At 49.6% G+C, this 24415-nt stretch overlaps 16 protein-coding genes across 16 annotated transcripts; 9 read left to right on the top strand and 7 right to left on the bottom strand.

The window, feature by feature from the left end:
- Positions 1 to 147: 147 nt before the first annotated feature.
- Positions 148 to 1842, bottom strand: HPODL_02858 (One of five related septins (Cdc3p, Cdc10p, Cdc11p, Cdc12p, Shs1p); the record flags this gene model as incomplete). The annotated part of the gene is made up of 1 exon (XM_014077181.1): positions 148 to 1842. The coding sequence occupies one exon, from the start codon at positions 1840 to 1842 to the stop codon at positions 148 to 150; it is 1695 nt and encodes a 564-aa protein (XP_013932656.1).
- Positions 1843 to 1955: 113 nt separating this feature from the next.
- On the top strand, positions 1956 to 2660 carry HPODL_02857 (NAD(P)H-hydrate epimerase; the record flags this gene model as incomplete). Its single annotated transcript, XM_014077180.1, has 1 exon — positions 1956 to 2660. The coding sequence occupies one exon, from the start codon at positions 1956 to 1958 to the stop codon at positions 2658 to 2660; it is 705 nt and encodes a 234-aa protein (XP_013932655.1).
- A 185-nt stretch (positions 2661 to 2845) lies between these two features.
- Positions 2846 to 4654, bottom strand: HPODL_02856 (Protein WHI3; the record flags this gene model as incomplete). The annotated part of the gene is made up of 1 exon (XM_014077179.1): positions 2846 to 4654. The coding sequence occupies one exon, from the start codon at positions 4652 to 4654 to the stop codon at positions 2846 to 2848; it is 1809 nt and encodes a 602-aa protein (XP_013932654.1).
- Positions 4655 to 5520: 866 nt separating this feature from the next.
- HPODL_02855 (uncharacterized protein) lies at positions 5521 to 6153 on the top strand (the record flags this gene model as incomplete). Its single annotated transcript, XM_014077178.1, has 1 exon — positions 5521 to 6153. One exon carries the CDS (start codon positions 5521 to 5523, stop codon positions 6151 to 6153), a length of 633 nt encoding a protein of 210 aa, XP_013932653.1.
- A 78-nt stretch (positions 6154 to 6231) lies between these two features.
- Positions 6232 to 7311, bottom strand: HPODL_02854 (uncharacterized protein; the record flags this gene model as incomplete). Its single annotated transcript, XM_014077177.1, has 1 exon — positions 6232 to 7311. The coding sequence occupies one exon, from the start codon at positions 7309 to 7311 to the stop codon at positions 6232 to 6234; it is 1080 nt and encodes a 359-aa protein (XP_013932652.1).
- A 199-nt stretch (positions 7312 to 7510) lies between these two features.
- Positions 7511 to 9454, top strand: HPODL_05349 (putative membrane protein; the record flags this gene model as incomplete). The annotated part of the gene is made up of 1 exon (XM_014077176.1): positions 7511 to 9454. One exon carries the CDS (start codon positions 7511 to 7513, stop codon positions 9452 to 9454), a length of 1944 nt encoding a protein of 647 aa, XP_013932651.1.
- Positions 9455 to 9671: 217 nt separating this feature from the next.
- HPODL_02853 (Tubulin beta chain) lies at positions 9672 to 11175 on the top strand (the record flags this gene model as incomplete). The annotated part of the gene is made up of 3 exons (XM_014077175.1): positions 9672 to 9683; positions 9800 to 9835; positions 9877 to 11175. 3 exons carry the CDS (start codon positions 9672 to 9674, stop codon positions 11173 to 11175), a joined length of 1347 nt encoding a protein of 448 aa, XP_013932650.1.
- A 235-nt stretch (positions 11176 to 11410) lies between these two features.
- HPODL_02852 (uncharacterized protein) lies at positions 11411 to 14389 on the top strand (the record flags this gene model as incomplete). The annotated part of the gene is made up of 1 exon (XM_014077174.1): positions 11411 to 14389. The coding sequence occupies one exon, from the start codon at positions 11411 to 11413 to the stop codon at positions 14387 to 14389; it is 2979 nt and encodes a 992-aa protein (XP_013932649.1).
- A 21-nt stretch (positions 14390 to 14410) lies between these two features.
- Positions 14411 to 14779, bottom strand: HPODL_02851 (uncharacterized protein; the record flags this gene model as incomplete). The annotated part of the gene is made up of 1 exon (XM_014077173.1): positions 14411 to 14779. The coding sequence occupies one exon, from the start codon at positions 14777 to 14779 to the stop codon at positions 14411 to 14413; it is 369 nt and encodes a 122-aa protein (XP_013932648.1).
- A 77-nt stretch (positions 14780 to 14856) lies between these two features.
- HPODL_02850 (uncharacterized protein) lies at positions 14857 to 15621 on the top strand (the record flags this gene model as incomplete). Its single annotated transcript, XM_014077172.1, has 1 exon — positions 14857 to 15621. One exon carries the CDS (start codon positions 14857 to 14859, stop codon positions 15619 to 15621), a length of 765 nt encoding a protein of 254 aa, XP_013932647.1.
- Positions 15622 to 15631: 10 nt separating this feature from the next.
- HPODL_02849 (Ribosome assembly protein RRB1) lies at positions 15632 to 17158 on the bottom strand (the record flags this gene model as incomplete). Its single annotated transcript, XM_014077171.1, has 1 exon — positions 15632 to 17158. One exon carries the CDS (start codon positions 17156 to 17158, stop codon positions 15632 to 15634), a length of 1527 nt encoding a protein of 508 aa, XP_013932646.1.
- Positions 17159 to 17244: 86 nt separating this feature from the next.
- Positions 17245 to 19920, top strand: HPODL_02848 (Pre-mRNA-splicing factor prp1; the record flags this gene model as incomplete). Its single annotated transcript, XM_014077170.1, has 1 exon — positions 17245 to 19920. The coding sequence occupies one exon, from the start codon at positions 17245 to 17247 to the stop codon at positions 19918 to 19920; it is 2676 nt and encodes an 891-aa protein (XP_013932645.1).
- A 281-nt stretch (positions 19921 to 20201) lies between these two features.
- On the top strand, positions 20202 to 21272 carry HPODL_02847 (Mitochondrial inner membrane protein required for assembly of cytochrome c oxidase (complex IV); the record flags this gene model as incomplete). Its single annotated transcript, XM_014077169.1, has 1 exon — positions 20202 to 21272. One exon carries the CDS (start codon positions 20202 to 20204, stop codon positions 21270 to 21272), a length of 1071 nt encoding a protein of 356 aa, XP_013932644.1.
- Positions 21273 to 21364: 92 nt separating this feature from the next.
- On the top strand, positions 21365 to 22210 carry HPODL_02846 (uncharacterized protein; the record flags this gene model as incomplete). The annotated part of the gene is made up of 1 exon (XM_014077168.1): positions 21365 to 22210. The coding sequence occupies one exon, from the start codon at positions 21365 to 21367 to the stop codon at positions 22208 to 22210; it is 846 nt and encodes a 281-aa protein (XP_013932643.1).
- A 12-nt stretch (positions 22211 to 22222) lies between these two features.
- On the bottom strand, positions 22223 to 23044 carry HPODL_02845 (CDP-diacylglycerol--serineO-phosphatidyltransferase; the record flags this gene model as incomplete). The annotated part of the gene is made up of 1 exon (XM_014077167.1): positions 22223 to 23044. The coding sequence occupies one exon, from the start codon at positions 23042 to 23044 to the stop codon at positions 22223 to 22225; it is 822 nt and encodes a 273-aa protein (XP_013932642.1).
- An 88-nt stretch (positions 23045 to 23132) lies between these two features.
- On the bottom strand, positions 23133 to 24383 carry HPODL_02844 (Aspartate aminotransferase, cytoplasmic; the record flags this gene model as incomplete). Its single annotated transcript, XM_014077166.1, has 1 exon — positions 23133 to 24383. One exon carries the CDS (start codon positions 24381 to 24383, stop codon positions 23133 to 23135), a length of 1251 nt encoding a protein of 416 aa, XP_013932641.1.
- Positions 24384 to 24415: the final 32 nt, after the last annotated feature.

Here is a 24415-nt window from a genome sequence, read left to right as displayed (position 1 = left end):
TGGACGCGAAATATTGCACAAGTCTAGGACAACGTTCAAAAATGTGAGGTTTTTCGACTTTACCTAATCGTCCGCGTTCGACTGGCAAAAAAAAAAAAAACAGACGACGCGTCGGTGCTATCTTTTTTTCTGTGCATTTAAATATATCTACTGCTCCTTGTCGTCTCCAGCTACAAAGCTCGCGGTATCCGCTGTAGTGTCCGCAGGCTCTTCCTTGGCAAGCAGCTTCTCTTTCTTTGCTAACTGCTCTTTCAACAGCTTCTCTCTCTGTTTCAGTTCCATGGCTTTCTTCTCCAGCTCCGCAGCACGCTTAGCCAGTTCTTGCGCAGATTTCCGCTCCAGCTCTTCGAGTTTCTGGTGTTTACTCATCAAAGTCTCATGCTTGAGCAGATAAGGCACGGTCTCACTGATCTTACGAAGCTGTCTGGCGTTAATCGATGGAGATCCAGAGTACTGAGACGAGACAGAAGGAGAGTGCGGTAGCCGAGGCGTCGTGGTCGGTGTTGCTGCGTTCGAGCCCGCAAGTCCAGCGCCCACAGGCGTCTCTTCCTTGTCATCCACCAATGAGGCCAGCTCGTCGTCTTTCTGGAACGAGTAGTCTGACTCTGGCTTGCCCTTGATGATCTCTGGGGGCTCTGTCAGCGAGGTTGCACTGAGTTTCGAGGCCACAGAGTCCACCTTGTTGTCCTTGGTGATCTTGGTGGTGCCTGTGGTTCCTGTGGACAGCATAGACGAGATTCTCTGCGAAGGCGCATCGAACTTGGCCATGGACTTGGAGTTGGCAATATCGGCGAGGTTCGACATCGAAGGTGGTTCCGACACGATTCCTCCGGCCTCAGCAGCACGCAGCTCCTCAAGCTCGGTAACACTCATCAATTTTTCAGTACGGTAGTTCTCGTACAGGAAATCGTGCGTAATGTCCTTGAGGTCTTGTAGATGGGAGCCGAGAAGAACAGACTTCAGAACCGGGAAGTCTGAGTACTCGGTATTGTTAATGTCGATGGACCCCCATGGATAGGTTCTGACGCGGGTCTTGACGCCGTTGATCTCTGCTTCGTCGTCAGAGGTGATCACGGCAAACGGCTGCATCTCGCTCAGATACCGGTTTTCCTCCACGACGTCGTCGTCGTCGTCTGCGTCGTACTCAAACTGGTAGATCGGAATTTTATGATGGTCTATGTCCTGCATGATGTTTCTCTTGAAATTGAGAAGCTCTGTTTTCGTGAACGAGTCGGCTCTGCCAATAACAGGAATCACGTTCACAAACTTCGACAGCTTCTTCATCGTGTCGACGTCCAGCTCTCGCAGCCCATGGCCTGTAGGCGTGATGAAGTATAGGCAGACATGCACCCTGGTATCGACAAACCGCGGGTTTCTTCTGACCCTGGTCTCTTCTGCCAGGACGAGATCGAACTGCTGTTCGAGGAAATTGATGATTTCCGTAGCACACACCTCGTTGTTGATGTTGTCACCAAAGCCTGGCGTGTCAATGATCGTCAGCAACAGCTTGGAGTCGTCCTCGTCCAGGATCTCAACAGAGGTCTCTGTGATGGAGATTCCAGGCTCCTGATTCGCCACTTCCGGATCAAAGACTCTCTCGTACTCGGTGGCGTCAGAAACCACTCCGCTGAGGTTGGCAAACGTAATGGTCTTGCGGATCGTCTCCTCTCCGGTCGGCTTGTGATACTGGTACCTGTGCGGAAGAATGTTTCTCTCGAGAAGCGAGTTCACAAATGAGGTCTTGCCAGTCCCCGCGCACCCGCACACCATCACCGTGAACCGGATGCCTCGCTTCAGGTCTTTCTGGCGCCTCAGCACCGCAGAAGAGTTTCTCTTGGACATTTTACAAGCTGGTGATGAGTGTCCTTTTTGTTGTTTTTTCACGCGTCCAAATAGCTCTGATTTTCTGTCATGCTCAAATCGGGCAGTCTCTCAATCTCCTGAATTATCTCTCCATGTCTTTTAGAACTATCGAGGCAGCCCGTGCAGCACTGCTGGATCAGGAGCTCATGTCCACAATGGGCTTCACAATTGACCAGCTCATGGAATTGGCAGGTCTGGCCGTCGCACAGGCCATCTACAAAGAATATCCACCTTCCTCCACCAAAAATTGCTTGATCCTTTGCGGCCCAGGAAACAACGGTGGAGACGGCCTTGTGGCCGCCAGACACCTCAAGTTGTTCGGCTACGCCCCAAAAGTATACTATCCAAAGCCAACAAACAGAGAAATATTCACTGGACTCACCACCCAGCTACGCAACTTCAACGTTCCATTTGTGTCTGATCTCACGCCAGAGCTAAAGTCATGTGACCTGATCGTGGACGCACTGTTTGGGTTCTCGTTCAAGCCGCCGATCCGCAAACCTTTCGACGCAGTCATCGAAAGCATGCTACAGGCGCAAAAAAACAAGAAGAAAATCATCGCCGTAGACATCCCGTCCGGCTGGGATGTCGACGAGGGCCCTGTTGCCAAAGAAATCTCGGATTACCAGCCTGACCTGCTCGTGTCTCTTACAGCCCCCAAACCATGTGCAAAGCTTTTAAAGAAGGGAGCGTTACATTATGTGGGAGGAAGGTTCATCGATAAGACATTTGCAGAAAAATGGAACATCGACGTGCCAGACTACCCCGGCATCGACCAATGCGCAAAAATCGATTAGTTACCATACGGACGAAATGGTTAGCAAAAATATATGCAATTCATACGAGAATGAAATATGGCAAGCAAAAGAACTGAATAAACACACTTAATGATATGGAAAATGTCCCTTATTCGCTGGAAAAATCGACAAACTTATAACAAGAGCTAGTAATACAATGGAAAATTCATAATCGACAACCAAGCTCATTTCGGATACTGGGAAAGTGGCATTTGTTGATAGGAAAACTGTTGGAATCCATTGTACTGACTTCCACCATTCTGCACAGCAGCCCCGGTAGCATTGCCGTTTTGCGTTGTATTATTCTGGGAACCGTAGCTTGGATTATTGGATCCCCGTCTGTTCTGGCCTGGACCCCTCACACCTAGTGGATTCTTGCTGAAACTCAAGCGGATTCCTCCTTTATTATTCGAGGTAGATCCATTGGCACGAGGAAGGGTGCGACCATACAGTTCTGCCAAAGCCCGTGTAGCGTAAGCAACATCTTCGAACTCAACAAAGCACATTGGTCCATGATGCGAGCTTGATCCGTTACCTGTATTTTGCTTCGTTCGGAAGGACAGCCTGCGGAAACCTTTCTGTGGCTGGAACAAAGTACGAAGTTCAAGCTCTGTAGCGTCAGGTGGCAGATTACCAACATACAATGTGTTGCATGGTGGATTTTGATCAGCGGGATTCGCAGGTGGAGGCACTCTGGCCAACAATGACAACTCGGGAATATGCTGCTGCTGTTGCTGTTGAGTAGGCTGAACCAACGATTGCTGGAATGGAGGCGATGTGATTGAAGGCGTTGAAGCTCCGTTAACAAGCATCGATTGCTGTGTTCCGTTAGGCTGCGAAGGAGCACTCGTGGCAGGCGTCGATTGATTTCCATTGAAAAATGCAGATCCTTGTCTTCTTCTGTCCCATTCATTTGTGATCGGGGTGGGTAATCCCGTCGGAAGGGAGGAAGCCAGACCGGTGTTGATGGTCAACGACTCAGGGATGTTCTTAGTCGGCGTATTATTTGCGGGAGAGGACCCACTCTTAGATGTACTCAGATTATGCTGCGATGACGGTAGGCCATTGCTTCCCGTGGACCACGGTCTGACCATCTGGTCGTACTCATTATGCGAGTCCATCAGAAGCACACCTTTACTTGTTGATGCCAACAAAGGCGAGGTCAGTTGATCAAAAACGTTCTGCGTGGATGACGTTGATGCCACAGGAGCAGTGCTCTGTTGCCCTGGTACCAATCCGCCTGGCAGGGCTGAAGTCGGTTGGGACGGAACAGTTTGTGGTTGCGATGCTGATGATGAAGTTGACGAAGTGGAAGAGCCTGGAGGAATATTTGGATTATTATGATTTGAAAATGGATCGCTAAAAAGAAATCTCGATCTTTGCGTGCTTAGCGGAGGTCTTTTATTAAGTCCAATATTCGATGTCTGAGGGGGGCCGAGCGAGCTGATTACCGGAAGAGCTGATGAGTTGTGGGATGGCGATGTCTGTGCATAAGGCGAACTAGCAAATGACGAAGTTTGATCAAGTTGGTCGTTAACCAATTCCACGTTGACCGGCTGATATGCAGTACTGAATAAGCATTTATCGTCAAGAAGCTGCGCAACTTGCTGCGCAGTTTTCAACGAGCTGAATTTGGCGATGATGACGGGGCTCGATGACACAGAACCATGACTAGAAAGCGATGTCGAGATCGTGCCGTTATTCAACGGCACGGGAGACGATCCATGAGTTGGCGAGTCCACTTCATGGACAATATCGACGAAGACAACCTCATCCAGACACAGTGAAAAAATGAGAAACGCCTCCCTTAATGTGGTATCCGATGGCACATTCTTGATTTTCAACACAGCACTCGGTATGAGGTTAGATGTTTTCAATGACAGATTCGACATTTGTTCATTTAGCTTAGGCTCATCGTGATTATCTTCCCTGGTGCTCGGAGTCAATGTGTCTTCCGACGTATTATTTAGCTTCGTTTCCAATTCTCCGGACATTGTTATGGCGATAATATTATGCACCTAAAATACGCGTTTTTCGCTATAGCCCTGAAAAAAAAAAGTTTGAGCCAAACAGCCGAATGGAGATAATTGATAAGTCGATCAGTGATAAAACGTTGTAAACACTCGATAACTTTGGAAATCTGTAGACTACGTAACGTAGTAAACTTGAGTTATTTCACACGGTAATAAAAGACTCTAAAATGATCCTTCTAGTACCCAATCCAGTGGGAAAACCTTGCTGTTTGTTGATAGACGGTTTGATGTTTATTATATATTGGAGCGATAAAAGCGTATCAAAGTCAACAAATTGAGAGAACAAATTGACTGGCACTTAAAGTTATTAATTCGACCCTTTAAAAGGGATAGAGCATAGTATTATGGCAAGGTATCCACTTGGTTGAAGATAGAGATAGGTTTAACTTTTTCTTTTGTGGAAATGGGAAAACGTCGATTTTTTTTGCCCTTCCAGTCGGCCCAGTTTACGTAATGATGATTTCAATTCTTATTGGCTAAAAATGACGCAGCTGGGGTCGATTTTATTGAATTTTGGCAGCACTTTCCTAAAACGATAAAATAAACTGCCTAGCTCGGTCAGCCATTTCTGCATTCGGCCGGGTAAATTGGATCTTCAACGGTATTACCCTGACCAGGTTCCACTACGCATGGCACAATACTGATTAATGCTTTCAGGCCCATGGATTATGTAAATTCTGTAACATTATGTATCTAATTTATGCATGTCACAAATCCATACATGAAGAATACCACAATATTGACTTTGCGATTCTTGTGATTCGTCTTGTTTCCTCTCCCCTTTAAATAGCAAGTTCGTTCCCTCGAATTTCGTTTGCGGTTTTGTTATGTGCTCATCATCTTCGCAAATGGGAGGACAGGACAGAAGATTTGGAAAGCGTAAAACCCAATCTGCTACCAAACAGAAAAAATTACAGGGAAAAGATTTGGTTAAGGATAGCACTAAAGAAGCCGGTTTGGAGAAGGACAGAGAGTTAATCTGTCTCAATTACAACGATTTGGCAGTGTGCTGTCTTCCTTTCATCACACCGCCCAATCATCACATCAACGAAAGCAAGTATTCCAAAGACATTAACTTGAATCTATTATACAAGGAAACTTCCAACCCCAGATCTCTTTCCTATAAGAGCGCAACTGAAATTAGTGAACAGCACCTTATGAATGATTTGATTGGATCCATGCAGATACTGGGGCTTATTACTGACTCTGCGGAGAAAAAGCAGTCCAAAGTACCACTATCTGGCCTGTACTACTCCGATTCTGAGGAGCCAGATCTGGACGACGACGTGGATGTCGAGAACCGTCTTACGCAAACAAAAATGGAGCACAGCCAATTATTCGATCCACTGGGAACTGACATAATGAAGACACAGAATACAGTGGACTTAGTTACGCACGGAGACCCTTTCAATCTCCAATCGAAGAACATGGGACAATTAGGTTCAATGGTGCTGTATTGAGCCTCTTTTGATCTGCATTTTCGCTATATTTATTTTCGCTCAATGCAATTGCTGTGATTGAGGAGTGATGCTTTGCAATCAGATATTGATTATTCGCAACACTTCGTCATCTCGCCCTTTCGATAAGGATTTCTTCGCATATTCCTCGAGCGATATGTTGACTTGGATCAACCACTCACTTCTGAGAACTTCGTTGGCGGTGAGTCTTCCATCTGGATCCGGGTTCAGCATCTTTACGATGGTTTGTCTGCTAATTTCTGGCAGTTTCAAGAAGGTCGAGTCCAGGTTCTTGTTCAGTTGGTAGGAATCTAGCTGATTGAGCGACGCCAACTCATATTTACTTTTATATTTTTTGAACTCATAGTCTTTGGAAGTTGCTTCTGCCCATGGTTTCTGTAGGATGGCGATGTTAAAGTACAGGATGGCCAAGGCCCATATGTCGATGGCCTTATAATTAATTTTCTTTGCGTCAATTTCGTCGTCTGGAATGCTTTTATAGAGATACAGCTCTGGCGATTTGAAAGAGGTGGTGCCGAGCGAAAGAAACTCTGACGTTATCGTGTAGCTCTCTATGCGGTTTAGGTCCATAGCGTTGCCGAAGTCGCCCAGCTTGAGCTCACCCTTCTCATCGATCAGAAAATTCTCTGGCTTGATGTCTCTGTGTACTATATTTTTCGAATGAAGGAACTTGATCGCCTGTGCGCACTTGAGGAAAAGGAAGTCCTTATTTTGGTTTGGAATTTGCAAATTCAATTTTCGAGCTTTGGACAGCAGCGACAAGAGGTCGCCGTTTTTGCAATACTGGATCAACATGGAGTAGAACGGCTCGTCTTGGCCCGTTTCCAAGAGAAACTCGTAAACACCCAGTATGCAGGCGTGTCCCTGGACGGCTTTCAGTGTGGCAAATTCGTTGAGCGAGTTGAACAGGTACGCCTCGATGGACTCTTGCGGTCTGCGCTTGAAGCTCTTGAGAACGACTATTTGGTTGCGATCCGAGTTCAAACGACACTTAAAGATCGTTCCTCCCGAGCCCTGGTCAATTTCACTTTCTTTCGACACGAGCGAATTGACAGAGGGAACGTCCAGTTCGAGGCCCTGCGCCGAGCCGAGTCGTGCTGGCGACGAAAGTTTCTCGAATAGCCGGTCCGCTTCGTACATTTGCTGGTTCTGCAATTGCAGTCGAGAACAAGTATGTTTGGTTTCCTATCTTGGACATTCACCAACGGAGGGAGGTGCAGGAGAAGAAACGAAACCTAGCCCCCCACTCTTTTTAAAATTGGATGGCATATGGCCAGTGCAAAGATGTGTTGTATTTTTAAAAATTGGTAAGCTCTTAAATATCTGCCCATTCCCTCAAATGACGACCGCAGTCCCGGAAGTGTCAGTCTCGGTCGTCACTCCGGCGCAGAGCGGTGGCTCACCCGACCATCTCAAGTCCTCGTGGCTGGTGAAACGGCTATTTGATGCGTTTGCAGACGCCGTTGTCGAACAATCCAACGAGGCAGGGATCCCTGGGAATCGCAGCAAGTCCATGATCTCGTACTGCATTTCGCCATTTGCGCTGCTGTGCATGCTGACAGCAACCATTCTCAACCGTATAGTCATTTTTGCCAGCACAAGAACCAACAAAAGACTACCAAGAGTGTCCAAGATCCTGCTGCGACTGACAGCGATCTACCTGCTAATGGAGGGCAGCTACGGACTTCTTTCCGCGCTCAAGCTATACACACAGTCGCCGCTGCTTAAGAAGCTGATCCCCCGCTACTACGACTTCGACAAGGACACCTTTGCAAGCTACACGTTTCTGGGGCTCAGTTACAGTCCGGAGTATTTTGCGCGAACGACAATCTTTAAAGACGAAAAAACAACATTTTACGGCCCGACGCCTGCAATTTTGAAACCGTTCTACCTGGCGCTGTGTCTCAGCCAGGTGCTCGAGACGTTTGTTGCCGTCACGAGCGGGTCTGAGCCCTGCATCGAGAACGGGCTCACGCTGTTCGAGTACTCGCTGGCGTTCCAGGAAGTGCAGACTGCAAACCGGCCGTCGACGGAACTTTTGCTCATCGGGGCCACTGCGCTCGCACACCAGCTCAATATTCATCTGCTCGGTCTCTTTGACAAGCAGAAATACCGGCTTATTTTTTCCATGCTTATTGGCACCTTCACACTGACACTGTACACCAAAACGTTTATATCCGGCAGAATCACGTACATGCCGTTCACCGTTGTGATGGGCTACCTGCCGCAGATGATCACGCTGCTCGTGATAGTGTCCAGTCTGCTGATTTTCCTGCTTGCGGCGCTGTTTAAAGGCTCGTTCTCCGATCTCACCTTCAGCACGCTGACCCAGCACCTCGACTCGATCGACGTCTCCCTGGCAGACGATTTCTACACGGCCTTGATCAACATGGGCACATTTGTCATCAACGCCGCGTCCAAACAGAGTTACGTCAAGGAATTCGACACCATCAAAGTGCCTGCCACCACCTACCTCGAGGCTGCACAGCCCGGATACGGCAGAAAAATCGACAACCATCCGGAACTGGCTGCGCACCAGCTGCAGCAGCGGAAGAAACAGTCCAAGCTGTGGATGGTGATGCGACGGACCCAGGATATGCGGCGACTACTGTTTGGGTTCGCCAAGATGCTTGGCGGGCTGGTCTGGGGACAGCACTCTGTGGCCGACGACGACCGCGTCGTGGGCGACGTGCGTGAGGAGGACTGGCGCAGGCTGCGCGAACGCAACGCTCAGATGCTGCTCAGCGAGCGTGTGAACGTTGATGAGCTCGATGAGCAACAGTTGCAGCAAAACTACGCACAGCTTCTGCTCAGCTACCAGCTGTCGGACTTCGATTCCTCGGCAGACTACAGCCCTGAAATTTTGGAGAGCGAGAGTGAGCTCGAAGACGAGAGCGGCGCCGAAAACGAGCTTGGCCAGTTGGTTTCTGCACAGGACCTGGAGTCTTTAGTCGATCCGCGGTCGCCAGAAGAGATTCAGTTTGCCCGCATTCTACAACAGCACCTGCATTCGTCGTCCACGCTCACGCGGCGTAGGTTCAGCGAGAACTACACGCCAGACCTGCGCCTCATGGACCTCATCAGGGAGAAACGCGTCGTCCATGACGAAGATTTGGGTAACTGCGTGATCTGTCACGTGAACGCGCGTCAGGTGATCTTGTGGCCGTGCAAGTGTCTTGCGATCTGCGAGAGCTGCCGCGTGTCGCTGTTTGTGCGCAACTTCAACGAGTGCGTGTGCTGCCGGTCGAAGGTTGACGGGTACAGCAAAGTGTATATTCCATGAGCTCCCTGGTTTTGGAGCCCTGGAAAGATAATAGCTCGGATGCATTAATAAAAAGTAAACAAGGCGTGCGCGGCCAAATATTTTGGCGTTGGCAAATGTTTTTTTCCAAAGCAGTAGTTCATTTGTTTACATTTGTTAAAACAAGATACCACGGCCTTTCTATTGAAACCATTAGAATTAAAAAGGTCTTTAAGCTTTAACAACACCGCAAGTTGCAATGAGAGAAATTGTAAGTGTGCCAGGTCTGGTCTGCGACGCGTGCTCGCGTTGTGTCCGCCCAAAAATACACAACCCACCACAAGTTTCGTGTGGTGGGTGTTTGAACCAAATACTAACTGTTTTCAGATCCATTTGTCTACTGGCCAGTGTGGTAACCAGATTGTAAGTATATTCGACGCGTTTTATGTGTGCTAACGTATCAGGGTGCTGCCTTTTGGGAAACCATTTGCGGCGAACACGGTTTAGATGCTGACGGAAACTACCACGGAACAGACGACATCCAAAAGTCCAGACTCAACGTCTACTACAACGAAGCAAGCAGTGGAAAATACGTGCCAAGAGCAGTTCTCGTTGATTTGGAGCCAGGCACCATCGACACTGTCAAATCGTCAGAGTTTGGTAACTTGTTCAGACCAGATAATCTCATATACGGCCAATCTTCCGCGGGCAACGTTTGGGCTAAGGGCCATTACACAGAAGGTGCCGAACTGGTTGACTCTGTTTTGGACGTCGTCAGAAGAGAGGCTGAAGGCTGCGACTCCTTGCAAGGTTTCCAAATCACCCACTCCTTGGGTGGTGGTACCGGTTCTGGTATGGGTACTCTTTTGATTTCCAAGATCAGAGAGGAGTTCCCAGACAGAATGATGGCCACCTTCTCTGTGATGCCTTCTCCAAAAGTCAGCGACACCGTTGTGGAGCCATACAACGCTACCTTGTCTATCCACCAACTGGTCGAGAACTCGGACGAGACCTTCTGTATCGACAACGAGGCCTTGTACGACATTTGCGTCAGAACTTTGAAATTGAACCAACCATCCTACAACGACTTGAACCACCTTGTGTCCTCAGTTATGTCTGGTGTCACCACTTCGCTCCGTTTCCCAGGACAATTGAACTCCGATCTCAGAAAGCTTGCCGTGAACCTTGTGCCATTCCCAAGATTGCACTTCTTCATGGTTGGCTATGCTCCGCTGACCTCCATCGGATCGCAATCTTTCAGATCGCTGACTGTCCCTGAACTGACCCAGCAAATGTTTGACTCTAAAAACATGATGGCGGCTTCCGACCCAAGAAAGGGAAGGTACCTGACTGTTGCTGCTTTCTTCAGAGGTAAGGTTTCTGTCAAGGAGGTCGAGGACGAGATGCACAAGGTCCAGACCAAGAACTCCGACTACTTTGTCGAATGGATTCCAAACAACGTTCAATCTGCCGTTTGTTCTGTTGCTCCAAAGGGTCTCGACATGTCCGCCACGTTCATTGGAAACTCGACCTCCATCCAGGAGCTGTTCAGAAGAGTTGGCGATCAGTTCAGTGCCATGTTCAGAAGAAAGGCGTTCTTGCACTGGTACACCTCCGAGGGTATGGACGAGATGGAGTTTACCGAGGCCGAGTCCAACATGAACGATCTTGTCAGCGAGTACCAGCAATACCAGGACTCCAACGACATTGACGAGGAATTGGACTACGCTGATGAGGCTCCGTTGGAGGATATGATGGAGTAAGTGCAAGGTATCTAATTTTCCGCTTGGTTGAGTTTCATTTCTTTGGGTTAATGCGAGATTCCCCCCTTGTGCCTTGCTTTTGATAGCCGAACACTTGCAGACGACATACGAATGGGACTCTGCCAGAAATCTGTCTCGACTAGTTTTATTCAATATACCCCCCTAAGTTGTCAAGTAATCAGATATAATCTTGTTTTCTGTTCAAGGCTGTGTTCCAAGTATTTTTTGCATTTAAATGTTTTGGCCCAACCTCGTTGTCTCTTGCCAGACGCTACCCGAGGTCCAGGAATTGGCCGCGCGGCCGGTTTCCAAAGACCGTTCCGTGATGATAACGTACGAGCCGACGCCACACCGCGACCCGATTCTCCAGGTCGTCACCAACGTTCCCAACTTCCCGTACGTCGTGATGACGTATCGGTCGCTGTACCTATTTGACTCTCGGACAAATGCTCCTATTGGAGCCCATATACGTTCCAACAACTCGCTGGAAGAGTTTGGGTCCAACTTAAAGATCAAGCGCTCTCCAAGTGGGAAACAATTTGCAGTGGAGACTTCTAAAAACATACTTCTTATATTCACTCTTCGGAGCGAGCTGAGCGACGAGCTACTCACGATTTTCAACACAGAAGGCAAGGTTATACAGAACGGACTACCTGTTTTAACAGAGACGGCCAATGGTGCGAGCGGACCGGACAATTTGATGAAGAGCTTTATTCATGTGCTTCTTAGCGAGAACCAGATGGAGCTGCCGAACTACGACTATGGGCTTCGTCTGAAGCTTGTTCTGAACGTTCAAAGCCCGCTGGCAGACTATTTCTTTTCTTCCAATGGACATTTGCTGCTGGTGAACTCCGATCCGCACGCTTTCCAGCTGATCCAGCTGGCGTCTTCCCCGTCGCAGTCCGACATCGACGCCAAGGACGAGGGCAAGCACATAAAATTCATTTTGGTCAACGAGCTGGAGTGGTACAAAAGCAACAGTGGGGCAGTGACACGGGAACTGTTCTATAGCTACGAAATGGGCTGTTTCCTGTGGCTGGACCAGAATGGTGGCTGTTGGATAGTCCAGAAGCGCGGGGGCCCCGATAACGTGGACTTCGTTGGTGAGCAGGTGCACCATGCTGAGGACGGCAAGGTTGTGAAATGTCTGGTGAACCATTTCAAGAACCTGGCTTATTTTGGGCTTGAGAACGGGGACCTCGTGGTGGTACAGCTGCTGCGCAACATGACGGTGGAAAAATTAAAGGTGGTGAAAAAACACGTTTCTTCGCACGGGCTACGGGACCTAGTGCTCAGCCCGGACGGCGACTCGTTGGTCGCGCTGTACGAGAACGGCTGGAACGTGTATTCGACGCTGGGGAATTTAAATTTCTCGACGTACGACTACGAGAGCGCGGCCTGGCTGAGGCCCGACAACATCGGGTTTCTGAACGATTTCGAGCTGATTCTTTCAGTTGGCAGCAAACTATACAAACTGAATTTGATCACTTTAAACCACTCGCGGTTCCTGAGCTCGGCAACGTTTAAACGGCCCGTGCTGATGGCCGCCGACCGGCTCTCGCTGTTTCGCGCACTTGACAAAAATCTTATGGACCATCTAAAGGGCAAGTCCACAGTGACCAACAAGGAAACCAGTATCTGGCTGGATGTGATGCTGCCGCTCTCGTTCTACATCAACAACCGCGAGATCCGCTGCTGCGCAATGAGCGACGACGGGAACAATGTGTGTCTTGTTGGTAGCAGCGATGTTTTCGTGTACAGTCTGCTGACCGACGAGTGGAAGGAGCTGAAACTGACCGAGAAGGGCGACAAACCGGACATCAACCCGGTACGCGTGTGTGCATGGTGGAAAAATCATTTAATTCTAGGGTCCAAGACTTTTGAGACCGAGGCCAAGTCGGAGGTGATTTTATTTTCCACCAAGGTTCTCAGCAAAGGTGTCCCATTCACGTACGAACAGATTGTATGGGGGTTCAACTTTGCGGAGACCCCGTTCGACGAGAATTTTTTGCATCTCAACATTGACATAGCCGGCGATGAGCTGCTGGTCATGAGCGACCGATTGAACTGCTACACATGGAAAATGAGCTTCAACAGCCAGGGCCGCAGCGCAAGCTCTATATTGCTGAAAAAATCCAACGTATACCAGCTGCGCAACTGCTTTGAAGACGACATCGAGTCGGTGGTGCGCAACTTCAGGGCTGTCGTGAAAATCAACGAAGACGACCTGCTGGTGCTGTCGAACTGCGAGCTGGCGTACATCCGCAAGGAAGTTTTATCAGTGCGCGAAAAGGCCGTTTATCACTCGTACCACGTGAGTTCGACCGTGGAGTACGTGGCAAAGCTGACGCCGAACGTGGTGGCTGTGTTTGACGGCTGCGAGATCTGGCTATACGACTTTACGAACGAGAAAAATATGATGAAAATCCTGCCCATCGCCGTCCAGACCGGCAACCAGACACAGGTGCGCGAAAACGGCGTGCTGGTGGTGGAGTCTAACGGCACCAACTCTTATCCGCTCACAATGCTGAGCGACAAGAACATGATTTTTGGCATCGAAATTGACTCGGCTCAGGGCTCGAACCTCAAGGTGGAGCCGACGCGCAAAAACTACCTCAATAACGTGCTGGACCACTATATTCGGCTCAATCTCGAGGTGGACCAGGGCAACAACAACAACATCTTGAGCTTGTCCTCGATCTACAAGCGGTTCCACCGGTTCAAGCATTTTGTGTTTGTTCTGGAGCTGCTGCTGATGAATTACATTCAAAAAAGCTACGAGGGCCATGACGACGGGCCGGAATATTTTGACCGGCTCATAAAGCTCATCAAAATGACGGGCATCGAGTATCCGGTGTACCTGAACTGTCTCAAAAAGATCGAGGTCCACTACTGGTCCACGTTTTTCACTCGGTACTCAGAGACTCCGCGAGACATGCTTTCCAAAATATACAACGTTGACAAGGATTTCAAGCTGTCGGCGCACTACTTTATCATCATGTTGAATTACGAGCAGACAGACGAGAAGATCGGCGAGAAGGACGTCCAACTCATCAACGACATCCTTGTGAAACTGGTGCTGACCAAAGATTTCGAGACGTCGTTCGAGCTCGTGCGTTTCATCAAGTTGATCGACGACAAGATATGCAACCGCATCATCGGCAGCCTCGAGTCGGGACTCAACACCTACTCCAATGGCCGGATAAATAAATAGATAATAAAATAGACACGCTATCTAACTGGCTCCCTTGAGGAACTTGTCGATGAAGGAGTCGTTGGCGGTGTTGTCGTACGAGCTGAACGGCTCAAAGTACATCATCACGTGGCATTGCTGTTTCCAGAAGTTCACTAGCTCTTGGAACTCCATCTGCGCTTTCATGTACAGCACGTTCTGCACGGCCAGGTCGTTGACAAATCTCTGTCTCTCAAACTCCTGACGGATTTTCGTCTTGACCTGGGAGGCAGGCACGTCCAGGTCGTAGTTGTTGACAAAGTTCCGCGAGTGTCTCAAATACCGTCTATACAGATTGAGCACACGGATCCGCATCTCTGCGCTGGACATGGAAAACCGCGTGGTCTCTGCAAAAGCCGTAGGAAGCGTCATATCAAGGAGAGATAAGTTATTTTTCTCCACTTTTGGGGATTATTTCTGTCAAAAAATAATAATAATTTTATAGTATAATGGAATCCTGTGCTATTTATCAGAATCCGTCCGGATTTGGATTTTTGATAGGCTCTCTACTGGCATTGGGCATTTACGTGTCCTACATCCCCCAGCACCTCAAGATCGTGAACCGAAGAACCAGCGAGGGTCTCTCGCCATTGTTCCTGCTGCTGGGATCGACGTCAGGTTTCTCTTCTCTTGTTAACCTGCTGCTGGTCAGCTCTCCCGCACGCAAATGCTGTCTGACCGATCTCAACAAATTCCAGTGCATTTACTCCCAACTTGGCCTTATCCAGGTTGCTGCCCAAGCCGTTGGCTACTCGCTCATCCTGATCCTCTGCGCATACCTCACAAGGCCCCCTATAGATGTTCCGGGCTCGAATGAGGAGAAGATCGGCCGGGCGTACCGCTGGTTTCTCATTTACGTGGTACTCAACGCCGCCCTCGCAATCTACTTCCTCTTTTTCAACGCCGATTTCAACGAAACAATGGCTTTCGCCAATTTCAGCGGAATTTTGTCCACAATCCTCGCAACGGCACAGTATTTGCCCCAGATCCATACCACCTACACGCTGAAACACGCAGGAACGCTTTCCATGCATATGATGCTGCTGCAGACCCCAGGCGGATACCTGTGGAGCTTTACGCTGTTCATGCAGCCCGGCTCATCGTGGAGCAGCTGGCTGCCCTACTTCACGGCCGCCAATTTGCAACTCGTGCTCCTGATCATGTGTCTGTACTACAGGGGCCGCAACCCAGAAGAAACACCGTTGTTGGGATGACAGTCTAACTTTACACAGAAATGGTTTTCCAAACATTCAAGCCGTCCGTTCCGGTGCTGACCAAAGCACCAGGAATCTGCTTGTGCCATCTCACGTCTTTGACGTCTTTCTGCCAGTGCACAAACAGCAGCTGAGGCGGAATGTCGGAGAGCTCTTTGGACTCCTCTTTCTGCTGCTTGATCTCCTCGTCGTCGGCCTCCACAGCCAGGTCCCATAAGGTCACCGTGTTGTCCTCGGACGAAACAGCAACAATAGACTCGTCCAATGGGTTAAATGCAATAGAGGTGATGGCAGACTTGTGGAAATCGTAAGAGACAACCGGAGAAGGCTGGCTACCAGGCTGGAAGTTTCTAAGGTCCCAAACGCCCCAGGTTCCGTCGTCATGGCCAGATGCTAGCAGATAGTCGAGCTTGTCGCACCAGGAGATCACGTTCACGTCGGTCTTGGAGGCCACGACGTTCAGCGCAGGCTTGTGCTTCTTGGATCTGGTATCCCATATCCTAACGTAGCCGTCTGTTCCTGCGGTAGCGAAAACAGTCGTTTCAGACCGGGACCACTGGATATCCTCGATCGATGCGTTACTGGCCTGATAAGCCGTTTTGTCCGTCACCCACTTGCTGCCCGCGCCGTTCGTCAGGTAAATTCTGCCCGACATGTCTCCGCTCAGCAGGGCACCAGAGTCGACAAGCGGCGACCAGTCGAGTCCATATCCCTCGACATTGCCATGGTTCTTGACAATATGCAGTGGCCGCTTGTTCTGTTTCGGAATCACGTATCCGGGAGTGTCGAAGGCCTTCATTTGCGCGCTCAAATCGAAAATCAACACCTCGGCACTCTCGGACATGGTGGCAGTGTAATACTTGCCAGTTTTTAGTGCTAGAGGAAATACACGGAGTCTGTTGGTCGTGTGGCTAAGAGAAACGGTCTCGCTCTCCAAAATAGGGTCGTGCTCATCCTCATCGTCATCCTCGTCGTCGTCATCCTCTTCGTCGTCGTCTTTCACCAAAGTCTTGGCCAACGACGACAGCTTCATCACTATCATCTCATTATCTTTGTTTCTTTGGGCCTGCGTGGCGGTGGTCACGTACATCGTGGCCGGATATCCCCGTCTCTCAGAGCCTAGATTGTCTGGCATCACATCCAGGGTGAGACAAGGCCATGGCATGTTCACGTTGTGCAACATTTCATAGACACTAGGGTCTGGCTCGAGCACCTCGTCTGGACCAAGGGGTCTAGATCGATGAGGCAAATACAGCTCTTTTTGGCCTTTAGCAGGCTCTGTGTCTTCCTCATTTGCCTTTTGCAGTGCCTCCTGCACTTCCTCCATTGGCTGGTCGTTGTCTTCCTCCCCAGAAGTGTCTATCTCGATGATTTCTCCTTCACTCTCATAGTCGTCTCCGGAAAGGTCTTCCATGTCGCCTTCAACCTTCGAGCGGTAGTCGTCGACATCCTCAGCATTGTATGATTCTGTGCTGACATTTGGGTCTCTTTTGGCGGAATTGCCGTCCACAACGTCCTCAGCTGCTCTTTTGGACATGCTAGATGATAATTATAATTTTTCAAAAATTTTTTTTTTAATAGTCAACCCAAAATGGAAGTAATATATAGATTAAATTTATTTGTATGGAGAGAAAAAGCTTCCTAGATCAAGAGCCGCCGCCAGGGTATATTGCCGGTATAGGCCGTGGAGCCACTGGATTTACTACACAAGCAGATCTGGGGAGCTCTCGACGGCTTCCTGCGGGCTCGTTCGCGCCGGAGGACGACAACAACGTGGATGAGGATGGGAGGTTTCTAGACGCAGACAACGACGACACTGGCAGATTTGGTAGCGTTGCCGATGAAGATGATGATGCGGACCGGATATATGACGAAATTGAGGCCAAGCTGCAACGCAAAAAAGCTAGGCCCAGAAAAAGAGCACTGAAAAATGCTCTAGAGGACGAAAACAAGGTCCAAGTGCAGGAAATCAGTATTGGCCAGTCCATCCGCACAATCGGCGAGGAGTTCAAGGAGTACAAGGAGAAACTTTCGGAAGTTTCCACCGAAGACTGGCTGAATCTGCCGGATTCTGGGGATTTCACAAAACGGAATAAAAGAGCACGCAAAGAGATGCAGGAGCGCCAGAGATTTTACAGAAATTCGGACTTCGTTACCAGCGGGCTGCGTGATGTGGGCAGTACAGGGGATCAGGCTCTTTTGGACGAGAAAGATGTGGACCTAACTGGGCTCTCTCTTGCCAAGGAAAAAGTGCTTGCTGGACAACTAACGAATCTCCGAGACGACAAGGCAGAGTCTGTCGATGCGGAGACCTATTTGAGCCAGTTGCAGGAGGTTTCTGGCGAGATTAGCACGGAAATCGGGGATTATCATAAAACACGGACACTTTTTGCCAAAATGCGAGAAACTAATCCATACAAGCCAGACGCATGGATAGCCAGTGCGCGGCTCGAGTACGAGGCAAAAAAATACAAGCGTGCGCGGGAACTGATCCAGCAGGGCTGCGAGAAGTGTCCAAAGTCCGAAGAGGCGTGGCTGGTGAACATTGAGATGAACAAACAGGACGTTTCTGTGTGCAAGGTGATCATTGCCGAGGCTGTGCGGTACAACACCAAGTCGGTGCGCTTGTGGCTCTGTGCTGCTTCTTTGGAAACGGATAGTGTGTCCAAAAAACGAATTTTACGGAAAGCTCTCGAATTCCTGCCACGGAGCAGCGAGCTGTGGTTGGAAGTGGTAAAGTATGAAGAGGATGAGACAATGGCGTTGCGAATGCTGCAGAAAGCGACAGAGTTGGTCCCTGGCAATGTTTTGTTGTGGCTTGAGTACGCACGGCGCGGGAACTCCAAGCAGATTCTTGAGGAGGCTTTGGAGAAGGTTGATTCTGCCGATGCGCACACCGTCTGGATAGAAATGGCCAAGGAAGAGGAGCAAAGGACCGGCAACGAGGTCAAAATTGGCCATATTGTTGAGTCTTGCTTCGAGCACACGTCTTTGGATAGAGAGACGTGGCTGGACATTGCGTCGCAGTGCGAAAAAGGTGGCTTCTCACTAGTAGCCAGAGCCATTGTGTTCAACAGCATGAACTTGGGCGTCACTGACGACGACAAGCTTGATGTTTGGAAAGCCGATGCTTTGGAGAGATCACCCGAAATATCCAGATCGATATACATGTTCATCACGGCAAACTTTCCACAAGATATTGAAAGTTGGATGAATTTCATCAAAATGGAGAAAACACTCAAACAATACGACCAGCTTTATGTTGTTTATGAGATGGCCACACGTGCAAATCCAAAATACGAAATGTTTTATCTGATGTATGCTAAAGACAAGTGGAAAGAAGACGGTGATGTCGAGAAAGCAAAGGCGATCATTGAAGAGGGGCTGCAGATTAACCCAGACTCCGAAGATCTCTGGTTTGCGGCACTAAAGCTGCGCTCAGGAGAAGAAGCCAGACAGCTGTTTGTCAAGTGCAGAGAACAGCTCGGCAAAAAGACAGCTCGGGTATGGTACAAAAACGTCACTTTTGAGAGGCAGAACGAGAATTTGATAGCGGCCAAGAAACTTGCCGAACAGGGCATCCAGCATCATCCAAAAGAGTTCAAATTATACCTGCAATGGGGCCAGATTTTAGAGGAAGAAAACCGGCTGACACAGGCTGCAGAAATATACCTCAAAGGAACGTTAATGTGTCCAAACAGCCCGCTACTCTGGGTTTATCTTGTGCGAGCATACGAAAAACTAGGCAATTTGATCAAGGCGCGCTCGATTCTGGACCAGGCAGTGATCTCTAATCCGTTCAGTGACCAGATCCAGCTGGAACGTGTGTTGCTGGAAGAAAGAGCACACAACCGTTCTCAAGCCGAGCGCATCCTGTCCACTGCTCTTAAGAAGCTTCCCAACTCGGCGGTGCTATGGCGTCAGAACATCCTCTATGCAAAACCGTCGCACCGCAAGAACTTGTACACCACGGCTCTAAACTCCACCAACGACCACCCGATGATTATTCTTACCATTGCCAAAGATATGTGGCTTTCTGGCAAAGTTGCACGCGCGAAGCAGTTTTTCGATGCCTGCTACGAAAAGGACGCCGGCTATGGCGACTACTATATCCACTACTACGCATTTTTGATGAAACACGGGACGAAGGGTGAAATTCGGGAGCTCGAGGCTCGTTTCAAGGAAAACGATCCTCATTCCGGCGAAGAGTGGTGTGCACTGATGAAAGACGTCCATAGGAAGGACACAGATCTGGAATTGTTGAGAAAGGCGGCGGAAAAGGCAGCAGGGAAGAAATAACTAGACTGCAATTGACTGTAGATAGATGTACACTAATTGTATTATTAATATGGCAGCAAAATAAAAATCAGCTTGTTGTCAGCAGGGAATTACAGAGAAAGGGAGGCCCTCGTTACTGGCCTTTGATGCTAAAGCGATTGTTAGCTCAGCAGGTGCGGTTTAAGCAGAGAGGGAGAAAATTGCACGCCTATGAGAATCCTGCAACGCGACAAAAAAATTGTTGCTATCGCCGTATCGGGTCAAATAATTAAATAATTTCTTGAATTATTCTTTATTCTCTGATGAACAGATTGATTGTTGGAATCCGGTCTGGCCGGCACGTGATGCCCAGAGCCACTTCACGGACGAATATGGAATTCCTTTGGAGAAATAGACTCTATGCGACGGTCAAGACGGACAACATCGATTGGGACCCAATGAAGACCTCAAAACAGTTGATCAAAGGAAGGGAGTTGGAGTCGAAAACCAGCAGACGAATATTTTTCGGTCTGCTGTGCTTGACCCCCGTCGTGACGTTTTTGCTCGGTTGCTGGCAGTACCAACGTCTAAAGTGGAAGAACAAGCTGGTTGCCGATTGCGAAGACAGACTCACGTACAAGCCGCTTCCGTTGCCAAAGTCGGTCACTCCAGACCAGGTGGGCGATTTAGAGTACCGCAGAGTGCTGCTCACGGGTAAATTTGACTACAGCCGTGAGGTGTTTGTGGGTCCGAGACTGGAGAACGGCCAGAAAGGATATTTATTGATTTGTCCCCTGATTCAGTCAAACGGCGCCGGTGAAGTGCTGGTCAACCGTGGTTGGATCAGAGAGGACAGGGTGATTCCAGAGAGCAGACGGCTGCAACATCTTTCGTGTCCGCAAGGTGAAATCACCATCGAGTGTCTGCTGAGAGTGCCTCCGTCCAAAGGCAGATTCCACATGGAGCACGAACAGGGCTCGAAACTCTACACGTACCTCGACTTGGAAGCGATGGCGGAAGAATTGCACACGCGGCCGCTATATGCCGTTGCCATCCAGAACTTCAAAGACCATCCGGAATGGCTACCAGAGGAAGAGCATAAGAGCAATCCGTGGTGGAAGTTTTGGGCCAAATCGCCACCTTCAAAAGAGGTCCCCGCTCAGGATCCAGATGCAGAGTTCAGCCCTTTGCAATTCATGAGCGCCGGCGTGCCTCTGGGAAAAGCACCAACCGTGGACTACACGAACAATCATATGCAGTATATGGTCACGTGGTGGGGTCTATGCTTCATTTCAGCCATTCTGCTACGCGTGGTGATCAAGAACAGCAAAGTGATCAACCCAAAGATGGAAAAGATGGAGAAGCTCAAGCACGCCAACAAGTACCTGGGCTAGTCTGTACATAATATTACTCCGTCTGACATCCGTACACCGAATCGTAGCGACGCGTATTTGCGAAAATTAAAAAAAACAATAGCCCTAATTTAATGAGACCGTTCGAAACCGAGGGAACGAGCTCGCGGCTGCCCATAGTGCGGCCGGCCACGCCGAACCAGAACAGACGTAGCATGCGGTCGTCCAACCTGATAGGCACGTCCACGTCGCCGGCGTCAAAACAGCAGCACTATCCTCTCTCGTCCCCTTATCGTTCGCAACACAACCCGCCCTCTCTGTCGACTCCGGGGTCTTTAGCGCAGAGCGATTCAACAGAGGCCACACAGGACGGGGGCCCAGGATCCGGCGAGTCCGATCTGCCGTTTTTCGATAAGGCTCGACAGTTTGAGTTCATTGACCACCTGGACAGCATACACATGAAACTGTTGAAGCTGAACGAGATCCATGAGTCGCTGACAAACTTCAACGAGTCGTTTGGCTCGTTTCTGTTTGGCCTCAATATTAATGCATGGTGCGTGAATTTTGAAGAGGCACCGACTCCCAAGACATGGAACCAGAAACAGCAGTTGGACGAGATCCAGAGCAAGATCGACTCTCTGCAAGCAGAGATCGAGAAGCTCGAAACAGAACGCAAAGACAGAACGACCATGCCTCCCCCAGGGCCCAGCAAAACCGCGCAGATAAGACAAACTCCGGCCAGACGATCGTATCTTCGAGGCAATAGCCGCACCGTCTCGAGCTCTACAAGACGCCAGTCGTCGATTCCCAAGCTTGTGAGATCGCATTCATCGTCGTTGGACCAGACTCCAGTACAGAAATCGGCCGCAACGCCGAGCAGCAGACTCAATCTCTCCTCTGCGAAAAAGACTAATATACGACCGGGAAGCTCGCAGGAGGACGAAAAATGGCAAGTGAAAGGACGCAAACCTTTTAGATGAATACATAATAAATCACGGCTTAGGGATTCTCAAGCTCTTGCTAATCATCAGACAGCCCTGGACAAAGAACAGTCCACTGAAAGGGTGCCACTCATAGAACTTGCCCTCCCACAGAAGTCCCAATGGCAGATCGGCGGCAGTCCACTGCTTGTAAACAAGGAACGACATTAAAAACACGAGCCACAGGGACGATGGAATAGGCAGTCCTTCAAAATACTTGGACTTGCCGGTGAAGTCCTTGGGGATGTTGGAAACGGTGACGTTGAATCTGGCAAGTCTGCCGAGCCCACACAGAACGCAGAAGGTGAGACAAAGAGCGTCGAGAGTGGTTTGGAGCCCTATGGCAAACGCAATCGAGGCGGGGGCAACTCCGAACGAGATAAGGTCAGCGAGCGAATCGAGCTCCTGGCCAATCAAAGAGGCCTTGTTTCTGAGTCTGGCGACTTTTCCATCAAAGAAGTCGAAAAACAGACCCAGAAAAATGAAGAAGATTGCCCGTTGCACGTAATGACTCTGGCGCGTTAGCGTGAATCTGAGACATGAAATGATCGAGTAAAAACCACTAAAGCCGTTCAACATGGTGATGAAGTCGGCCATATGTAGGTTTCTAATGAAAGATAGATGTCTATTGTCCGAAGTGAATGCTATGATATCAGTTTCATTGGGCGGAGGCAGAGGCTCGTCGGTCAGAGAGAAGATCGAGGACATCGACGAGGACCGTCTGGTCTTGATGTTCTCGATGGATGCACCTTCAGAATCAGAGGCATCAGACATCGCCGACTCTGGCGGTGGAATCGAGGATTTTTTAGCTCTTCGAGACAGTCTCTGAGACATTGGAGAGGTGAATAGAAGCAAGCAATATATGTATGTGTTTTAATTTTTAGAAAACATACTTTTGGTGTAGGGGTGCTTTTGTACTTATCTACACACTTCTCACCACCTCGTCGATACATTTGGCCACGTGCTTGACGTTGCCCTCGTTCAGACCGGCAATGCTGGCTCTGCCAGAGCTGACAAGGTACACGCCGTGCTTCTTTTCCAATCTCTCGACCTGGGCCGGAGTCAAGCCGGTAAAGGAGAACATGCCCTGTTGTTCGACAATGTGCTTCCAGGAGCCCGGCGTACCCAGCTTCTCGAGCTCGGCAGTGAGCGTCTGGCGCATCTTGGAAATTCTTGAGCTCATGGTCACCAGGTCGTCCTCCCACTGTTTCATCAGCTCGGGCGTGTTGAGGATCAGAGACACGATCTTGGCTCCGTATGCTGGTGGGTTCGAGATTTCGGCGCGGATAATCTTGGACAGCTGCGACAGCACGGCCTTGTTGAGCGCTGTGTCGTGTTCCGGTAGCACCACGTGAACAGCGCCGACTCTTTCGCCGTACATTCCGGCGTTCTTGGCGAACGACTGGCACACAATGATGGGGAAGCTGTACTTCTTGTCGACGGCCTCGCGCACGGCCCATGCATCTTTATCGAGCGATCCGGACGAGAAACCCTGGTACGCTGAGTCAAATAAGGCCAAATGGTTGCCTTTTTCGATAGCCTGTAGAATTTTGAGCCACTGGTCGGGTTTAGGGTCGAGCCCGGTCGGGTTGTGAGCTGTTGCGTGGAGCAAAAACACAGAGCCTTCTGGAGCCTGCTCTATGGCCTTCACAAAGCCATCCAGGTCCAACGACTTGGTTTCGTCGTTCCAGTACGGGTAAGAGGCCGTCTTCAGGCCAAGGTACTCGAATATTTGCACATGGTTGGCCCACGTAGGTTTCGAGAGGTAGATGACAGGAGGCTCTTTGGCGGTCTTGGACACGTAAAACTCCTTCAAAAACTTGCCCGCCACGTGCAAGGCGCCAGTTCCGGAAAGCGTCTGGATAGACACGAGTCTGTCCTCAGCAATGGCTCTCGACTGCTTGCCAAGGATAATCCGGGCAGCAGCGTCGGTGAACGCCTTGTACCCGGAAATCGCCAGATACTCATGGTTGTACTCCTTGGAGTTCTGCAACAGGTTCTCGGCGAGCCTGACAGAGGGCAAAATCCACGGCTTGCCGTCGTTGTCTCTGTAGGCACCGATTCCAAGATCGACCTTGTTAGGACGCGGATCCTCGCTGTATCTGGCCTTGAGACCAAACAATGGGTCTGGAGGCAGCTGAGGGATGTTCTGGATGCTAAAGGATCTTGTCATGGTGGAGAAATGGGTGGAAGTAAATGTTTAAC

Source organism: Ogataea parapolymorpha, chromosome VII (assembly GCF_000187245.1).
Source record: "Ogataea parapolymorpha DL-1 chromosome VII, whole genome shotgun sequence".
Classification (NCBI taxonomy): domain Eukaryota; kingdom Fungi; phylum Ascomycota; class Pichiomycetes; order Pichiales; family Pichiaceae; genus Ogataea; species Ogataea parapolymorpha.
Note: the sequence above shows the minus strand (reverse complement) of the source record. Positions and strands in the feature narration are given on the sequence as shown.